Source organism: Ixodes scapularis, unplaced genomic scaffold, assembly GCF_016920785.2.
Source record: "Ixodes scapularis isolate PalLabHiFi unplaced genomic scaffold, ASM1692078v2 PGA_scaffold2__306_contigs__length_199485367, whole genome shotgun sequence".
In the NCBI taxonomy this organism is placed as follows: domain Eukaryota; kingdom Metazoa; phylum Arthropoda; class Arachnida; order Ixodida; family Ixodidae; genus Ixodes; species Ixodes scapularis.
In genome coordinates this window covers 147,278,868-147,294,777 of record NW_024609857.1, presented here as the reverse complement: position 1 = coordinate 147,294,777, position 15,910 = coordinate 147,278,868, and the positions used below count along the sequence as shown (strand labels likewise).

The following is a 15,910-nucleotide window of genomic DNA, read 5'->3' as shown; positions in this document are numbered from 1 at the left end:
AACTAAAGTCATGGCGGCGTCACGCGTGCGCCGAACGCTTAGTGAGATGGGTCTATTCGCTTTTAGTTAATTCAAATAATTGACGTATTTCCAGCAATAGACCCTTTTCAAAAGTCCATTGAGCAAAATTGATTGTCGCCATTTCTCGCGCACAAAGCGCGTGATTGTATTCAAATCCTTGCCGAATGCTGGCGCAACATTCGTTTACAATACGAGCTGAGCCGAATTTACGCCGAACGCTGAAGCAGCCCTCGTGTCCAATACATGTTGAAAGCACGTGATCAAGCAATGGCGGACAGGCGATGACGCGGACTTTTATAAAAAGGTCTATTTACTACCTGTAAAACTGCAAACCCAACATTGCCCCTAATCCACTAATTAAATGTTTAAGTAATGCACGCGAGTTAATTAGCCCACGGATCGTGCAAGCGGGAGATTAATAAGGAGACGCCAGGCTCTATAAATTGACCGGAAAATTCGGTTTCTTAACCTATCGCGCTACGACTTTGTGCAGCGTTGCCCACAGATGGTGCTTTTTTTTTTTTTTTTTTTTTTGTAAAATTTGCAAAGAGCGAACTTGCCCGAGGAAAAAGTAAAGAAAGAAAAAGGCTTAGCACCTATGGAAACGCAGCGACGCCACCGGTCTGCAAACAACACGGCGCCGTTTCGCACGGGAGACAAGAGATGGCGCAACAAACGCCGCCAACGAACGAGCATATGGCGCCGAGAGCAGGCCTTTTTAGCAGACGACCTTTTCGACTCAAAAGCGGCGCGCGTTCCGCAGGCCGGCGACAGTCACAGAAACAAAAAAGAAAGGCGCGGTAACAGCAAGGAACTGCAGTTCCTTGTCTGCAGAGACTGCAGTGCTGAAGGGCCGGCTCTCGGCGTCGTCTGCTCGTTCGTTGGCGGCAGCGTCGCGACCGCTTGCGCCATCTCTTGTCTCCCGTGCGAAACGGCGCCGTGTTGTTTGCAGGCCGGTGGCGTTGCTGAGTTTCCATAGGAGCTAAGCCTTTTTCTTTCTTTACTTTTTCTTCAGGTAAGTCCGCTCTTTGCAAATTTTACAAAAAAAAAAAATGCACCATCTGTGGGCAACGCTGCACAAAGTCGTAGCGAGATAGGTTAAGAAACCGAATTTTCCAGTCGATTTAAAAAGCCTGGCGTCTCCTTGTTTCACCCTGTACAACTGTCACCCTATTTCAATTCTCTATTGTTTGAAAAAGACCACCCTGTATATCCTCTCGTTGCCATTCAAATATAATAACTATACCGTTACGCCTTATATATTTAATATAATTAGACTGGCGTCTCCTACGTTATAGCGTTATCATAAAGTATAAAGAATATACACCATATTATTAGCCGCACTGCTTCCTTAGCTCGCCTACCTGTTTGCAATGCTGAACTATCGCCAGACGCTCTATTTATCGGTCTGCAGGGAGCCCTGAAACTTTGCCATAAAATAGACCGATCTCACCAGCCAGTTTTGTTGCGCCATCGATGCCGGCATGCATCCTGGGAACTGTAGTCTTTCTACACGGGCGACAACCGCGCTGCGGCTCTGCCCGAGCAGAGCACGAGATGCCACGAGCTGTCTCGCACACTGGCATCTGCCTTCCGTGAACTATATACAGTTATGGCGGCGTTACGCATGCGTGGAACACTTGGTGAGATCGATCTATTGTGAAGAGAAAGAATAAGAAATGTGCTTCCAAACGTAGAACTGTGACTTTCAAATAAGCATCGAAACGTCCGCCACGTGTGCACTGTAAATGGCATTAATTAACATTGTGCCCGCATCACTTTCATTCGATGTGCTTTCGTCGTCGACCTTCTAACCCTATTAAGTTCGCGGTACAATACCTTCCTAGACCCTGCTTGCTGTAGCGAAGCGTGTTTTTCCTCGCAGTACCCACCGTTTATCGTGCTGAACAGAACAAGCACGGGAGAGAGAAAAACAGACGGCACGTTTCTGAGACTGATGGCCTACTTGGGAAGTATCTACGGCTTCAGGTAACCCAAGACAGCTTTTATCAGTGCTGGGAAGTAATTTAAGTGTATTGTACTTAAAATACTAATTCAAGTAGGTTTAGAAAATCTGTACTTTACTTAAAAAACATTCTCTGGGTGTGTACTTGTGCTTCACTTTTTTATTTCTGGTACTTTCCGAGGCACTCTCGGAGAAAAAAAAAAATCCTGGTACTTTTCAGAAAAATACACCTCCCAACTTCAAAGTTCATTCCCTAAATATGGAGAAAAAAAAAGCATATCGTCGTGTGAAGACGTACTACCGTCTTTCGAGACGTCATGTAGTCATTTTTCCGAGTAAAGAAGTTATAAGACCGATACAAACAAGTGCCTTATAAATTGATTGCGTTAAATATTTCGTCAGCTAGAGTAAAACAACTACTTTGCGGCAACCTGACTTTATATATTCGCCGCCGTTTCGAAAAATAACCGGTGCACCGCCATTACCCCTGGGGCAATGCATACCAGTTTGGAAAAAAACTGTATGAGGGAATTAAATGGCATGATAAAAGATTATGTTATAAAGTACTTGCACTCTACTTTGAAAGTGCATTGTATTTATAGTACTTTACTTAAAGTAGGTGGCTCCCGGTGTACGTACTACTGTACATGAAGTACATAACCTCTCAATTACTTTATGCCTTAAGTACTTTTAATTAGCACTTTACCCTACACTTGTTTTTGCCATTTCGTGGCTTATTACAACGCAACATTTAGACACACCGATAACGTTATAAGAAAAGTTTAGAGCCGTATTCGCACTCGTTGTGTTATGGAACAACATAATTGTTCCGACAGGCGCTTCGAAAGTTTCGTAAACGTTCGTTAAGAAAACTCAAAATTCCTCCCTTCCTAGCGCCCTCGGACAATATGTCAGGAAATAAATATTCCACTCAGGTACACGCAGCGGGACCATGTTAACGAAAACAAGCAATCGCCGTTTTCTTTTTTTTTTTTTTCTTTAGAATTCAAAGGTTATTATCAACGCTACCAGTGTGATAAAAATTGCTCCTTTCGGACACTAACCTAAGTGGTAAAGTTTTGTGCCAGCCAATAAGCATTTGCTTTTAAAGGCCGACGACCAGACCTGAGATTCTGCAAGGCAGAAGATCCTCCCCGCCATGAGGAAGGGGGAAACAGGCAACGGTGGACCCGGTAGAAGGGGGGAGAGGAGGAAGCAAGAGAAAAGTGGAAAGCGCGAGCCTGTCGTCGGTCTTAAGCTCAGAAAAGCGCCGATGGTCGTCTTCGCGCTAACAGTGACCCGCAATGTACATACGTACACTCTGCACCCTACGTCCTATTCAGACTGGAGGTTGAACCGCGTTCGCAAAGCGGTTGCGAACGAGGTTTCTTGAAGATCACATAGAATGTCACGCGCGTTTGATGATGAAAATGGGCGGATCCACTGCGCGGTTCAGATTGTAGGGCCATTGTGAATGCACCTCTATACTGCCTTTGCCCTTACGCGGTTAAACTTTTTTTTAAACACGTAATTTAGTGGCTTCTTTTTTTTTAAGATAGCATTATTATTAAGTTAATAAACAGCGCGTTTTTTTGTGTTTTTTTTTCAACTAACGGGAGCACACACAGTGTTTGTTAGCTGTCCAGATTGAGAAAGCATCGAAGGGGAAAATTGAGAGCGAAAAGTTGTCGCCCTTCTTTCATTCCGATTCATTTTCGCGTGTCCACTTTCAATAAAAAATTTGGCGGTCTAGACCAGTGGTTCTCAAAGGGGGGTCCGCAGACCATTTGGGGTCCGCGAAGCCCAGCCTCATCAGTCAAGTCCGGCAATAAAAGATATTTTCTCAAATTGAGAGTAAATGTTCCCATTTTCCGGTTAGTCTTCTCGTGTATATGTCAATAAAACGGGTCTACTTCACGCTGGCCCTTAGTTACATTCATTTATTAAATCACTATCATAATGAAGTTATACCTTTCCTCTTCCCTCACCACGAACGGGGTCCTCTATCATATCCGCCGATCCACAAGGGGTCCGCGAAACATGGATGGTTGAGAACCACTGGTATAGACTACGAACCGGAGGTACTTCAGATAACTTCTGCGTTGGATGATGAGTTCTCATCCTTTGATTTTAATTCCAAGGAGCGTTTGAAATCGTGAATCGAAAACGCCAACACTCCGATCGCCAATACCGCAGGAGCGACCGGCACGCGAAGTGGCCTCCTCCAGCGTATCATTAGAGCAAAGTGTCAAATCTCGAAACTATAAATAGCCCCAGCTGAGCAAAACACGGTGCGAATAAAACAAATATAGTTCTCCAAAGACAAAACAAATAGAAACACTCTTTTTGACGGTCGCCAATCATGCGTCCCGCATGGTCGGCGACCGTCAAAGGCTTAGTCGATAACGCTGGGAAACGCTGGTAAATTGGCAGAAACAATAAACTAAGACTTCCAACACAATGAAACAAAGTAAACCTGCTAGATGAATTTTCAAAAGATTTATACCACAAAGCGTTATCAGACGGCACCTGAATATCCGATGTATCGCTTCTAGGGTTGAGTACTTGTTGCTCGAGAACACCACGTCGATGGGTACGCTGCTTGGCGACTACAACTGGACCGGTTGTCTTGGCATGCTGAATCATAGAGTGAGTCGCTTCGTATAGATCACCTTACACATTCTCCCAATTTCAATGTCGTTCGGCTTCGTGCTACCTGGAGCATTCCCGATCGGTGACCTGAATAACGAATATTATCTGTTTTCCCTCAGGAGATCGACTGGGTTGCCTTCTTGGACATAACGGAAGTTCGCAAACGCTCTTTTTCCCTCACCGACGGCTTCATGAGCAACACGGTGGGCATGATGGTGCAAGCTCCCAGAATAGAGACTCGTAAACTTCTATTCCTCAAGCCATTCGAGAATGAGGTAAGCAAGTCCCCACGATTCTATTCTAACCGTTGTGTCAAGAGACTGGGCTTGTAAAACAGTACATTGCGCGTAAATTTGCAAAGTGTAAGACGCGAAGTTAGGTGCCTATCACCAACTAAGAAAACGAATATCCGAAGCGCTCCTACTCAGCGTCAAGCAAGTTCAATTTGTTGTCTACGTTTGGGCTATACTAATTATGGGTTTTGCGAATTAAGTTTATTTTGGGGAATATTAGGTGGTTAAATGAACCGAGAATGTTGTTGATCATAATAACGGTAAGAAAGAAAACTTAAAAAATAGGAGAAGGAACGACACGTGCGTGAAAAAGGTGCACGTGTTGTCCTTCTTTTGATTACTTCATGCAAGGGTGGAAAATAAAAATCCAGACGATTTATATGGTGATTTAAATCGTAACTCAAATCGTGATTTCAATTGCACTGATTTGACTATGATAATTTAGATCGAGCACTTTCCTTCAAATAACCCCAAAAATGTGTACTCCTTGCCGTTTCTCTTTCGTTTTATGCTTTCCATGCGCACTTGCTTTGTATTTAAAGCAACAAAGATTTATATAAGGCAGATTCTTTAAGAGCACATCAAGTGACAAAAAATATCTTTTTATGTGCAGTTAGATCCTATAAATATTCTTTAAATTAAATCAATCTGTAATACTTTATTTTTTCAATCGGATTGTTTTGTTTTACTTTTTGGGGGGGGGGGGGGGAGAAAAGGGGGGGGGGGCGGAAAAGAGGGGGAGTAATTTTTTAGTTTATTTTTTGTCGGAGCTTTAAAAAGCTTTAATGTGCGTTGGTCTGAACCGTAATTTTGAGTGAGTTCTTTTTTTTTTTTTTGTAGCTTGCGTATTAATTTTGGATACAGCTATGTCTCGATCTGTGAAATTTTTAGAAATCCTGCTGTTCGGTCGAGAAGGTAAAATATGAAGAAAAAAAAAACATAAGCATTTTGAACGTGATTGGTCGCCCAACTTTGCTGCGTTTATTTCTACTAGAAACCCGAGATTAAGGAGAGGAAAACTGTCTCGCCTGTTTTCTCTGATAATCAGCTTCTTAAATATTGCATCGTTTCCCGTGTCGCAGAGCTTCTTGAAAATCGGTGGTATTTTGGCGAAATCCCAAAGTCCCTCATGGAATATATAAAAACTAGGGCGTAAACTTTCTGAAAAAATTCAACTTTATGTCCCTTTCATGTACCCTTCATTGTCGTAAATTCAGGCACTAAGCCAAAAGGTGGTGACCTTTTTTAATCAAGTTATTAAATGACCGGACCTCTCATTTTACTGCTTATCTAAGGGAGAAATGTAAAAATAAGAAGAGTGAAAAAAGGCCGGCCGTGCGTGTTAGTCGACCTTTTTAGCAACACCGAAAATATATTCTCCTTTTTTGTTATTCGTAAATATAATTTCTAAAATATATGTCCTCTGGTTAAATATTTAACCAAAACCTAGCTATGTATATACTCTTTAAACTACAAACCAAAAGAACATTATAAAGTAAAGACGTACGTGCGTTATTTAAATATTATTATTCGCCATTAGAATATATAGATTTGACGTGGTCAAATAAAATTAACTCATTTAAGAATGCACATGAAAAAATGAATCTGCAGCTCTTGATTCACAACAGGATGGATTGCTGACATCAGAGTTTAGCCCTCCCATTAATGTTCCGCACCCCTGCGTTAGAGTGAGCCCTATATGGTAACCCCAATTCATGTGGTTCAAAACTAATTGTCGAAATAGCGGTAAGCACATCGGATGGTTAGTACAAACCTTATTTTTGTTGAGTTGTTATAAAGTTTTAGGCAATCTTTTTACTAAATATTGCGACAAGTTTTACAATATCGTATTAATTTCTTAATCACAACAAGCGGAATGCGTTGCAACAGGTTCCGTCAGAGCAGTCTAAAGCGCCGTTCACATATAAGCAACCGAGTAAGACCGAGAGAGACCAGACCGGTTTTGGAGCCTCTTGCGACGTCTTAGGACCGGATGCGCTGCAGCGGAGCAGGTCCTAAGATGTCTCAAAAGAGGCTTAAAAACCGGTCTGGTCTCTCTCCGTCTTACTCGGTCGCATATGTGTGAACGGCGCTTAAATCTCCGCTCACACACTTACAACGAGTAAGACGGAGAGAGGCAAGACCGGTTTTTAAGCCTCTTGCGACGGCGTAGGACATGCTCCGCAGCAGCTCATCTGGTCCTACACCGCGCAAGAGGCTTAAACACCGATCCTGTCTCTCTCGGTCCTACTCGGTTTCAAGTGTGTGAACGGCGCTTAAAGGCCTCTTCGCACGCTTGCAACCGAGTACGACCGAGAGAGACGAGGCCTGTTGAAACCTCTTAAAATTCCTTAGGACGAGAGAACACACTGGCACGCTGGCGCCATGTCTGCGGTGACTTTGAAACTGCATTTCACAAGAGCGAAGGTTTTGCGGTATTTCCGAAGTCAAATGTGCGTAATACCTATGAGAAAGGCTCGTTCACAACGTTTACGAAAGTTTTTTCGAGCCAAGAAAGAAAGGATAATGCGCGAGAGAAATAGAAAATATACCAGACCGCCAAGTTTACACTGCTACCCAATAGATAGCGCCAATGTGTCCTCTCGTCGTAAGAGATATTAAGAGGTTCCAAGGTACTCGGTTCTAAGAGGTCGCAAGTGTGCGAACGGGCCTTAAGGCCCGTTCACACTTCCGACCGATTACAACCGACTGAGACATGACCGGTTTTTAAGCCTCTTGCGGCGGCTTACGACTGGATGCGCTGCTGCTGCCACTCAAGCAATAACCTTGGTTGCTTGAGTGGCCGTAAACTAGAGGAGGGGCAGTGAGCTCAGCGAGCGCCACGGCTGCCGCACTCCGTGTCGACGGCTCGAGAGGGCGCCACTAAAGCATGTTCTGGATAGGCTGTATAAAGTGGGCAGCCAGGGCGGCTCACATTGCATCTGCTGCGCTATTAAACACTCATTCGGCATGACACTTCATTGGCCACAAACGACAGCAAGCACGGGGTAGAAATCAGTTCAGAACGGGAGCCACTTCGCGCTGCCATACCGCCAAAGGGCAAATCCGCAAGCCCAAGCTGCTCGCCGAAGGCCTTCGGAACGCTCGGAACCGATCGGATCCTCGACTGCAGCACCTCCGCGTACATCCGGGAACTTTCTACGCTCGTCGCTCGTCGGAGCCTGATCCCACTACACCTTTCTAGTATGCGCCGCCTTTTCCACCGCTTGGTGGCGGGTATATCGACGGGTCATACCTTGTTTCCGTACTTTATAAACTACATTTGTTTATTTTCTGATTTTAAATACTGGAGAAAAACTACTTTTATAAATAATTGAAACGGCTCGCACCACTTTGTATTTCGACTAAAAAGAAGCTTTTGGCGGCTTTGACCAGTAGAAAGGCCAGGACTGAAAACGCCACGATGTCGTCACATATTGCGCGCTGTCGGCACCGCGATTCGCTCCCGTAGATGGAGGAGGTTTCTGCGTCGTCCGGTTAAAAAGTGACTCACTGATATTTAGTTACTTTCTCCGTGCCCGCTGGCTTGTCCGAGCCCCAAGAGACGTGAAAACCGCAAAAAAGGCAGACGCTTAAATATGATTGCAGTGCCCCTTTAACGGAGTGAATGGCGATTCACACACTTGCCTTGAGTTTAACCCAGTGCGAGGGTTGCTATGGCAGCAGCTGTGCCGGCTCCAACAAAACCAGTTTTTACCCCGTCTTGTTGTAGCCGAAGCCACTGTTGCCATATCAATTCTCGCACTCAGTGGGACTCAACGCAACTGTGTGAATCGCCCTTAAAAAGCCCTTGAAAAAAATATTTGTGACAGCCTGGTTGGGACACGCGTTTCAAAAAAATTATTTTACGTAAAAAAGAAAACATTTAGAGCAATATTGACGGCGCTAGACGTGATTTAGTCGGCAGTCACCTCCTTTCCATTTGTTTTCTTTCTTGTCATTCCGGACGCGTGGAGGAGAGGTGATCGGCTTTGCCTTCACGACCGAGATGGTCATTCCGGAATGACCCGCGACGTCATGAACTTCGCGCGCGCAGAACTCTAAATAAATCTCTCGCCGTCAATATTGCTCTAAATTTTTTTTCGCGTAAAATTTATTTTTTAATACGCGTGTCCCAACTAGATTGTTAAAAAAAAAAAAAAGAAGCTTTTTTTTTTTTTTTTTTTTTAGGGGCCCTTTAATGCGCAACTGCAACTGCAGCGGTGCGGACGCGCTGTGGTTGCCTGCTATGCGCCGTTAGAATGTTTCGAGATTACCCCATGCCATGAACTCCCGTGTTTCCGCTATTATTAGTATAGTACATAAAGCACCCCGAACAGGGCTGACTTGCCTTTCTAGTTACATGCGTTATTCAGTGAATGTTTAAATAAATATATAGAAGTACCTTGTTTGCATTAAGTATATCTAAATAATTTTCTTTCATGGTGAAGTTATAATCAATTCTAGCCGCGAGACTATAGACCTAACTATAGGCCATACCTTAAAGCACTACGAGGTAGTTGATGTCAATTAGCTTACGCGTGATCGAGGTGAAGTTTTGCTTATAAACCGGTCCACGTTGACAGAATCTAAAGGATAAACAAAATGTGATAAAACTAATAACTTTGTCTATAAGGCAGGCATTTTAAGTCGTGCCCAAAACTGGCTTGACTCACGACTGTCACTTTACTGGAGCACCAGCGCCGTATCTGCAGTTAATTGAAAACCAAGTCTTGTCCGACCGTAGGTATGGCTGACCATCTTGATCAGTCTTCCCACCATGAGCGTCGTGCTGTGGATCATCGCCAGGACCAGTCCGGCACACGCCCAGCTAGGTCCGGACACTCGCCCCGCCGGGTTGGTCAAGTTCTTCAACTGCGTCTGGTATCTCTACGGGGCCCTCTTGCAGCAAGGTGTGTCATGAGCCTCGTGATTTAGACATGCATCTCTCTCAGGTGACGTGAGAGATGAATGCGGTAGGGTTTATTCACACTGGCGTCCTTCTACTTTACGAAGCTCATTAAGAGCTCACAGGGCACAATCGGCGCTTGTGCCCCGCAAGTAGCTATGATGTCATGCTGCAGCTGCTGATGATAATAATGATGATGATGATTTTTATTCCTTCTCACGCCGTCCCTATGACAGGAGGGGTGCATCTGCCAGCTGCCTCGTCGGCACGGATCATCCTCGGCTTCTGGTGGCTCTACGTGCTCGTGGTCATGGCGTACTACAGCAGCAACCTCATCGCGTTCCTCACCGTCCCCGAAATCCACTGGATCGTCAGTTCCTTCAAGAACGCCGTCGATCGGGAGGACCTGTACATCTACGTACCCTATGGCACGGGCTTGCACCAGGAGATTGACGTAAGAAAGCGCGAAGAACTTGTCTCCGAGCAGTTGAGCTGAAACGGAAGAGCATCTGAAGAGGGGAATGTTACTTTCCTACTGAAAGGAACTGTCATCCCCTGTGATTACTGGACCAGTTCCAATTTGTCTCGGTAGATTTTCGACATCTAATCAGGTCATTGTAACCCTCGAGCGTCCTGGCTCGGGTTACAATATGTCTTTCCTTACCAGTTGGCCGAGCTACATAGTGGCTTTGGCTTCAACACTCGGGTTGAACACATCCCCTTCACAAAAAGAAAACACCCTCGTTGCGTTTCCAGACATGTGAGATCACTTTACCTGCGAAGGAGTTGCTTATGATACTGACTGTGTTGTACCTCAGCCACTTGTAAACGTACGCGAACATGGTACGAAAAGATGGGCACAAAAAAGCTACCTGGTTTCAAATTCACGGACCTCCAGTTCTTTACATTTCAGTAGCGTAGGTCGAAATAAACAATGCCAAATAAGTGCATAGTCTTCATAAAACTATTCTTTCGATGTGATTAAAGAAAATGCGCCTTTCTCAAATCTCATGCAGTAATGCGAAAATGAATTGAAAAGGGTATTTCCTGTAATCTGAGAGTATATTCTCCTTTTTCGACAAGTTTGACTTATCACAGACGAACTCTCCTGACACTCATGAAGAAATACATAAGAATCCCAAAAATATTCCACGTCTGATGTTATAAAAAAGAAACGATAATGATAAAAAAAAATATTCAACTTCGCTAATCTGCACAAACAATGCTGCTTCAAACAAAATCTTGTACAGAAACGACTTGTTGAGCTATTATTACGCTGTCTCCGCAAAAAACGTTTTCGCTTTAGCTTTACTGCTATTTTATGTAGCTTCACAACGATATTTTTGCTTTGGTACTTAGATAATTAAAGTTATTTATTCCAAAAGCCGAAACTATTGTCTGAAAGAAAAAAAAATCAAGAAAAGATAGTGACAACTCTATTACACTGGACACAAAAAAAAATCCTAAAAGTAAGGTTTTTATAATTCGAACTCGTCTCAATTAAATACAAAAAGGGCGCGATCAAATTTGCTTGCCTGTCAACATGAATTTGATTCAGCTACTTCGGACATAATGAATTAAAAACTACAGGTATGTACTATTAACACCAAGATACTGCACAATCATCCCCTGACCGCCAAACAATATTTATTTCTATACGATTTGGGTATTTATTTTTCGTGTGATCTTGGATCGTCACAGTATTTTTATAGACGACATGGTTAAAAACAGCACGGAACTAAACAAGGAAAGAAAAGAACACACACGACGCGCAAGCACTGTGTTCTTTCTGTTCCATTTTAGACGCACGTGCGCCGTTTTTCACCACTTCTGTGTACCAACTCGATCGCAAATATTGCGACCGGAGCTCACTCTGCGCAGGCAACTTGTTTGAACCAAGATGCCTGAATGACACTAATTAGGACATTTTATTTTACAGAACTCCACGAACTTAGTCTTCAGGAAGCTGAAAAACAGACTACAACATGGTCGTAGGGCGAGCCTAATTCATGATCCGAGAGAGATCGTGGATCAAGTTGCTGAAGGAGAGGCCATCCTCCTAGGTATTTTTATTATCTTAGAGAATCAACTGAGTTGTTCTGGCTAAAATGTTCATTACATAAGTATCGAGCACTTTAGTTCAGTTAAATTGATGGTTTTCCGTAATTCGACGAAATTAACGGCATCATTTTGTCGTGGCTTTCGGAGACGGCATAACGGCGCGTTCACACTAGAAGCCAGATCCGCAACCGCAAAGCGGGTTCGCACGATTTCAACCGCAAAGCGGCTGAGATCAAAGCGGCTGGGCGAACGGGCACGTGACACCCTCCGAGCTGTGGATGGGCTCTGGCGGCTCGTTGCGTCCTTTGCAGTCCATAGGTGACACAAAGTAGAGAAGTGCACGCCACCGCGCCGACTCGCCGACGCCAAGTCGCGCTGCACATAGACGTGAAATATTATTTTTTGTTTCATTATTATTAAAATATCTCCAAGTCGTCGTCATTTTTTTTTTTGTTAGAATTGCGACGTTTACGCAACCGTCGCGAATATTAGGGAGTTTCCGTAACCCGCGTTCCTCCCTCCTCTAAGCTATACGCAACGAAGAGACCGCTACTGCGGCTGCGCGCCGCTAGCGTTGACTGAAGAAGCCCGGACATCGTAGCGAGTTGCGGAGAGCATTGCGGGACGGCGGAAACGATCTACGAAAGCTCCCTATTGGATTGACTACGCGCCGAAACCCGCAAGAAAGGCGCGACACACCTTTTTGTTGCGCCGAACCGTTTCCCAATGAACCGGCAACCGCCACATGAGATTACAGTTCCGCTCCGGTTCGGGTTCCATGTTGGGGACTTTCAGCAAACCGTTACCGTGTTCCGCGTACCGCACTACCGCAGCCTTCGAAGCAGCGCGTGCCCCACGGTCACGGTATCACCCGGCCGCGCGCTTGAACGTATATATGCTTCAAAGGCTCCAGTAGTGCGGTACGCGGAACACGGTAACGGTTGGCTAAAAGTTCCTATTAAATGCTTAACTTCAATTACGTTTCTTTTTTTTTTTTTTTTTGGTTCGGTCAAGGATAAGTTTTGCTCCCGTTTGTGGTTCGGGTTCGGGTTCAATTCGACACCCTCATAAAAAGGCGTTCTGGAGTGGGTCGGCATATATGGTAACCATTTTCTCCCCCACGCCCTTTTGCGTCAACTTCATGACAAAATAGGGGCATACAAAAATTAGACCAATCACTCAATTTATAATTACAAGGATCTCGGACATAGATGGATCTGCTCTGGAGACAATTCTTGACATTATGTGGGTGTATATAAATTTAGTACAGCGTCAAAACATATTTTCAATTTTTAAAATTAAGATTTAAAAAAAAACTGAAATGCCATACGCATGCATATGAGAATAAACTTTTCGGACCAAGACCTTAATACCGGATCGTTGTTTAGGTGAACGTCGGTGTGTTGTCCTCCTGATTGTGCTGTCTTTCTTCTTAAATTCGAACAGATGACATGAGGATTTTGAAAGAGCTCATCGAGAAGGACTACGAGCAGGGTGGCTCCAAACATTGTAGGCTCTCCTGCATGCCAGAAAATATCATGCATATATTAGTCAGTATAGGCACCAGAAAAGGAAGCCCCTTCATAAATGCATTAAACAAAAAGTAAGTACAATTGGCACATTTTTCGAGCCATACCACAAGCTAACAGGGCTGACTTATTCCTTTTTTTTTTTTTTTCTAACAACTTATTTTGCAAAGTTTTAGTGGCATCGAAAACATAATTTTTGTAATATTTTTTTTATTATTTAGTGAGCAAAGCTACCATATGCAGAGTGTATTTGTCTAGGACGGAATATATTTAAAAAAAAGAAATAAACGAATTGTTCTTGCAGAATGGCGTTATCGATCACGGCGGACACCAAGGCACGAGTATAAAGACACAATTAGTGGCTTAAATAACTATTTTTGGCTAACTTCTTAAGAATTCTTTTTATCTGGTGCAATGATATAGTGTGTTCTGGATCGCACTTTTTATAATTGAGTCTAAATTTTTGTTAACTCTCGAGATTCATTTTGAACGGACTTCAAATACCTTTTAATGTGAAATAAGACTTCAACTGATTCTGTTTTCTAATCAAGTATTCCTAAGATGCCGCAATCCACTTTATCGCAACATTTGGTTACATTTGTGTCATCAGTTTTCAAGCGACGTTTGTGTTGCTTTTTGATGGTGCACCGCGTGGTAAGGCGGCTACTTCCAAGGTCGAGAGAAGCACTAAAAAAAAAGAATGAGGTTCGTAATCGTGGTAACGTCCATTCCGCTTCCCCGACAGCATCTTCAGACTGAAAAGCACGGGAATGCTGGACCTACTGCTGAAGAACCACACGGAGCACCAACACCCGTGCATCCGAGACTACAGCACGCACGCCCACGGCACCTCCCGCCCCATCGGAGTCCGCGAGCTCGAAGGAGTGTTCCTGCTTTTGCTCTTTGGCACTGCCATTTCCCTCATCACCGTGCCTGTAGAACTCATGGTTGGCCTCGGAAGGCAGCGCGTTAAGGTGCAGGAGATATTTCAACCTGCCAGCAAGAAAGAGCGCAAGACGCCGGCCACCATCGACTTGCACCGGGGCTGGAAGCAGACGCAGCTCAAGGACTCCTGGACCACCGTGGGTCCTGGAGGACGCTTTATGACCGACCGGTACCCGGATTTCGGGCGGTTTGGTAGGAGGCCAATTTACGTGAAGGAGGTGCCTCCGTTCCCGCATTACCGGGTCAACTGGAGAGACGCCGGGGACAGCAGGAAGCTCCATGGTCATGTCGTTGTGATTGGAAACCGGCCTTGAACACACCCGCGTCACGAGAATGGCAGGTCGCACAGCAGCGACACTGCCTTGCTACACCTACTGGCATTGTGCCGTTGCAGTCATATCCCCTGGCACTGTTCCCTGTGGTGCAGCAGTGAAGATTATTTCAGTAGCATTTCACAAACAGGCAGTTGCATGTTGATATTGCAAAAGCATGATTAAAGACAAGGATCGGTATCCCCATAAAGCGTTTACACCTTTTGGGTGTTCGAACGGTGTAACTCGACGACTTGCACCCATCGCCTTTCCAGCTTGTAGCATTTCGTACAAGACGTCCTTGATAACTCGAAGTAAGGTTCTATCACTCCAAACACTCATTTGTTAAAAGGGTGTAAAATGGGCGTTTTAAAAATGTAGTGCGAAGAAGTGATAGCACGCCCCTTTGGAAGTGATATAGCTTATGTTAGTTCGGTCACTTTGTGAAATAATCATCGCCTTAATACTTTCTAGACTGAGGTACTGGTTATAAACCAAACAAAATTTGTATTTAAAAAAATAAAAATAAAAAAATCGGCATATTTGTTCTGTTAATTGCTGAGTACCTCTGCAATTAACGGGACAAATATGTTAATCATGTCGTATTACACCTGAGACTGCGGTGGAAGAAATCGGAAGAACTTTCAGTAGAAGGAACAGACACAGAGAACGTTCTGTGTCTGTTCCTTCTACTGAAAGTTCTTCCGATTTCTTCCACCGCAGTCTCAGGTGTAATACGACATGATTAGCTACCACCAGCTCGCCTGCACTCTCACCGTCTTTTCACAAATATGTTGTTTTTTTTTGCAAGTGTCAGGTAGGTTAGGATGCCGAGCAGTTCAACAGGGTCATAATCAAGGTGAAAGAGTCAGGTATACAGGTAAGGATGACGAGCAGTTCACCAGGGTCATAATGCTGTTGTCGTGCGTGCTTTGTGGCGCCTGTATTTATTGTTTATGTGTACGTGAGAACTGGTTGCGCGGCTGTTGCATGCAAACTATGTGTGCAGCAAGCGCCCGAGGAGGTTGTGAAATATATTGTGTGTGGTGCTAAGTGTTTTGAAATTATGCTGAAATATCATTAGAATAAGTTAGGACGTCAGTCTCACGGACAAGCGGAAAAAGAGTTTAAAAAATAAAATTATGAAGAACACTTAAGACTGGTTACAAGTAGGAACGCGAAAGCATTCCTACAAACAGCGCGCCACGTTTTCCTATCGCACA

At 44.2% G+C, this 15,910-nt stretch overlaps 1 protein-coding gene across 1 annotated transcript in view; it reads left to right on the top strand.

Moving 5' to 3' along the window:
• The window catches only part of LOC8041502 (glutamate receptor ionotropic, delta-1-like), a 192,569-nt gene extending 177,879 nt beyond the window's left edge, over positions 1 to 14,690 (top strand). The window contains exons 7-14 of the mRNA XM_040206800.2: positions 1,907 to 2,010; positions 4,543 to 4,636; positions 4,759 to 4,914; positions 9,680 to 9,845; positions 10,078 to 10,295; positions 11,781 to 11,904; positions 13,349 to 13,505; positions 14,177 to 14,690. Coding sequence (XP_040062734.2) covers positions 1,907 to 2,010; positions 4,543 to 4,636; positions 4,759 to 4,914; positions 9,680 to 9,845; positions 10,078 to 10,295; positions 11,781 to 11,904; positions 13,349 to 13,505; positions 14,177 to 14,690 — 1,533 coding nt within the window. The remainder of the gene's footprint in view (positions 1 to 1,906; positions 2,011 to 4,542; positions 4,637 to 4,758; positions 4,915 to 9,679; positions 9,846 to 10,077; positions 10,296 to 11,780; positions 11,905 to 13,348; positions 13,506 to 14,176) is intronic.
• The last annotated feature ends 1,220 nt before the right edge of the window (positions 14,691 to 15,910 follow it).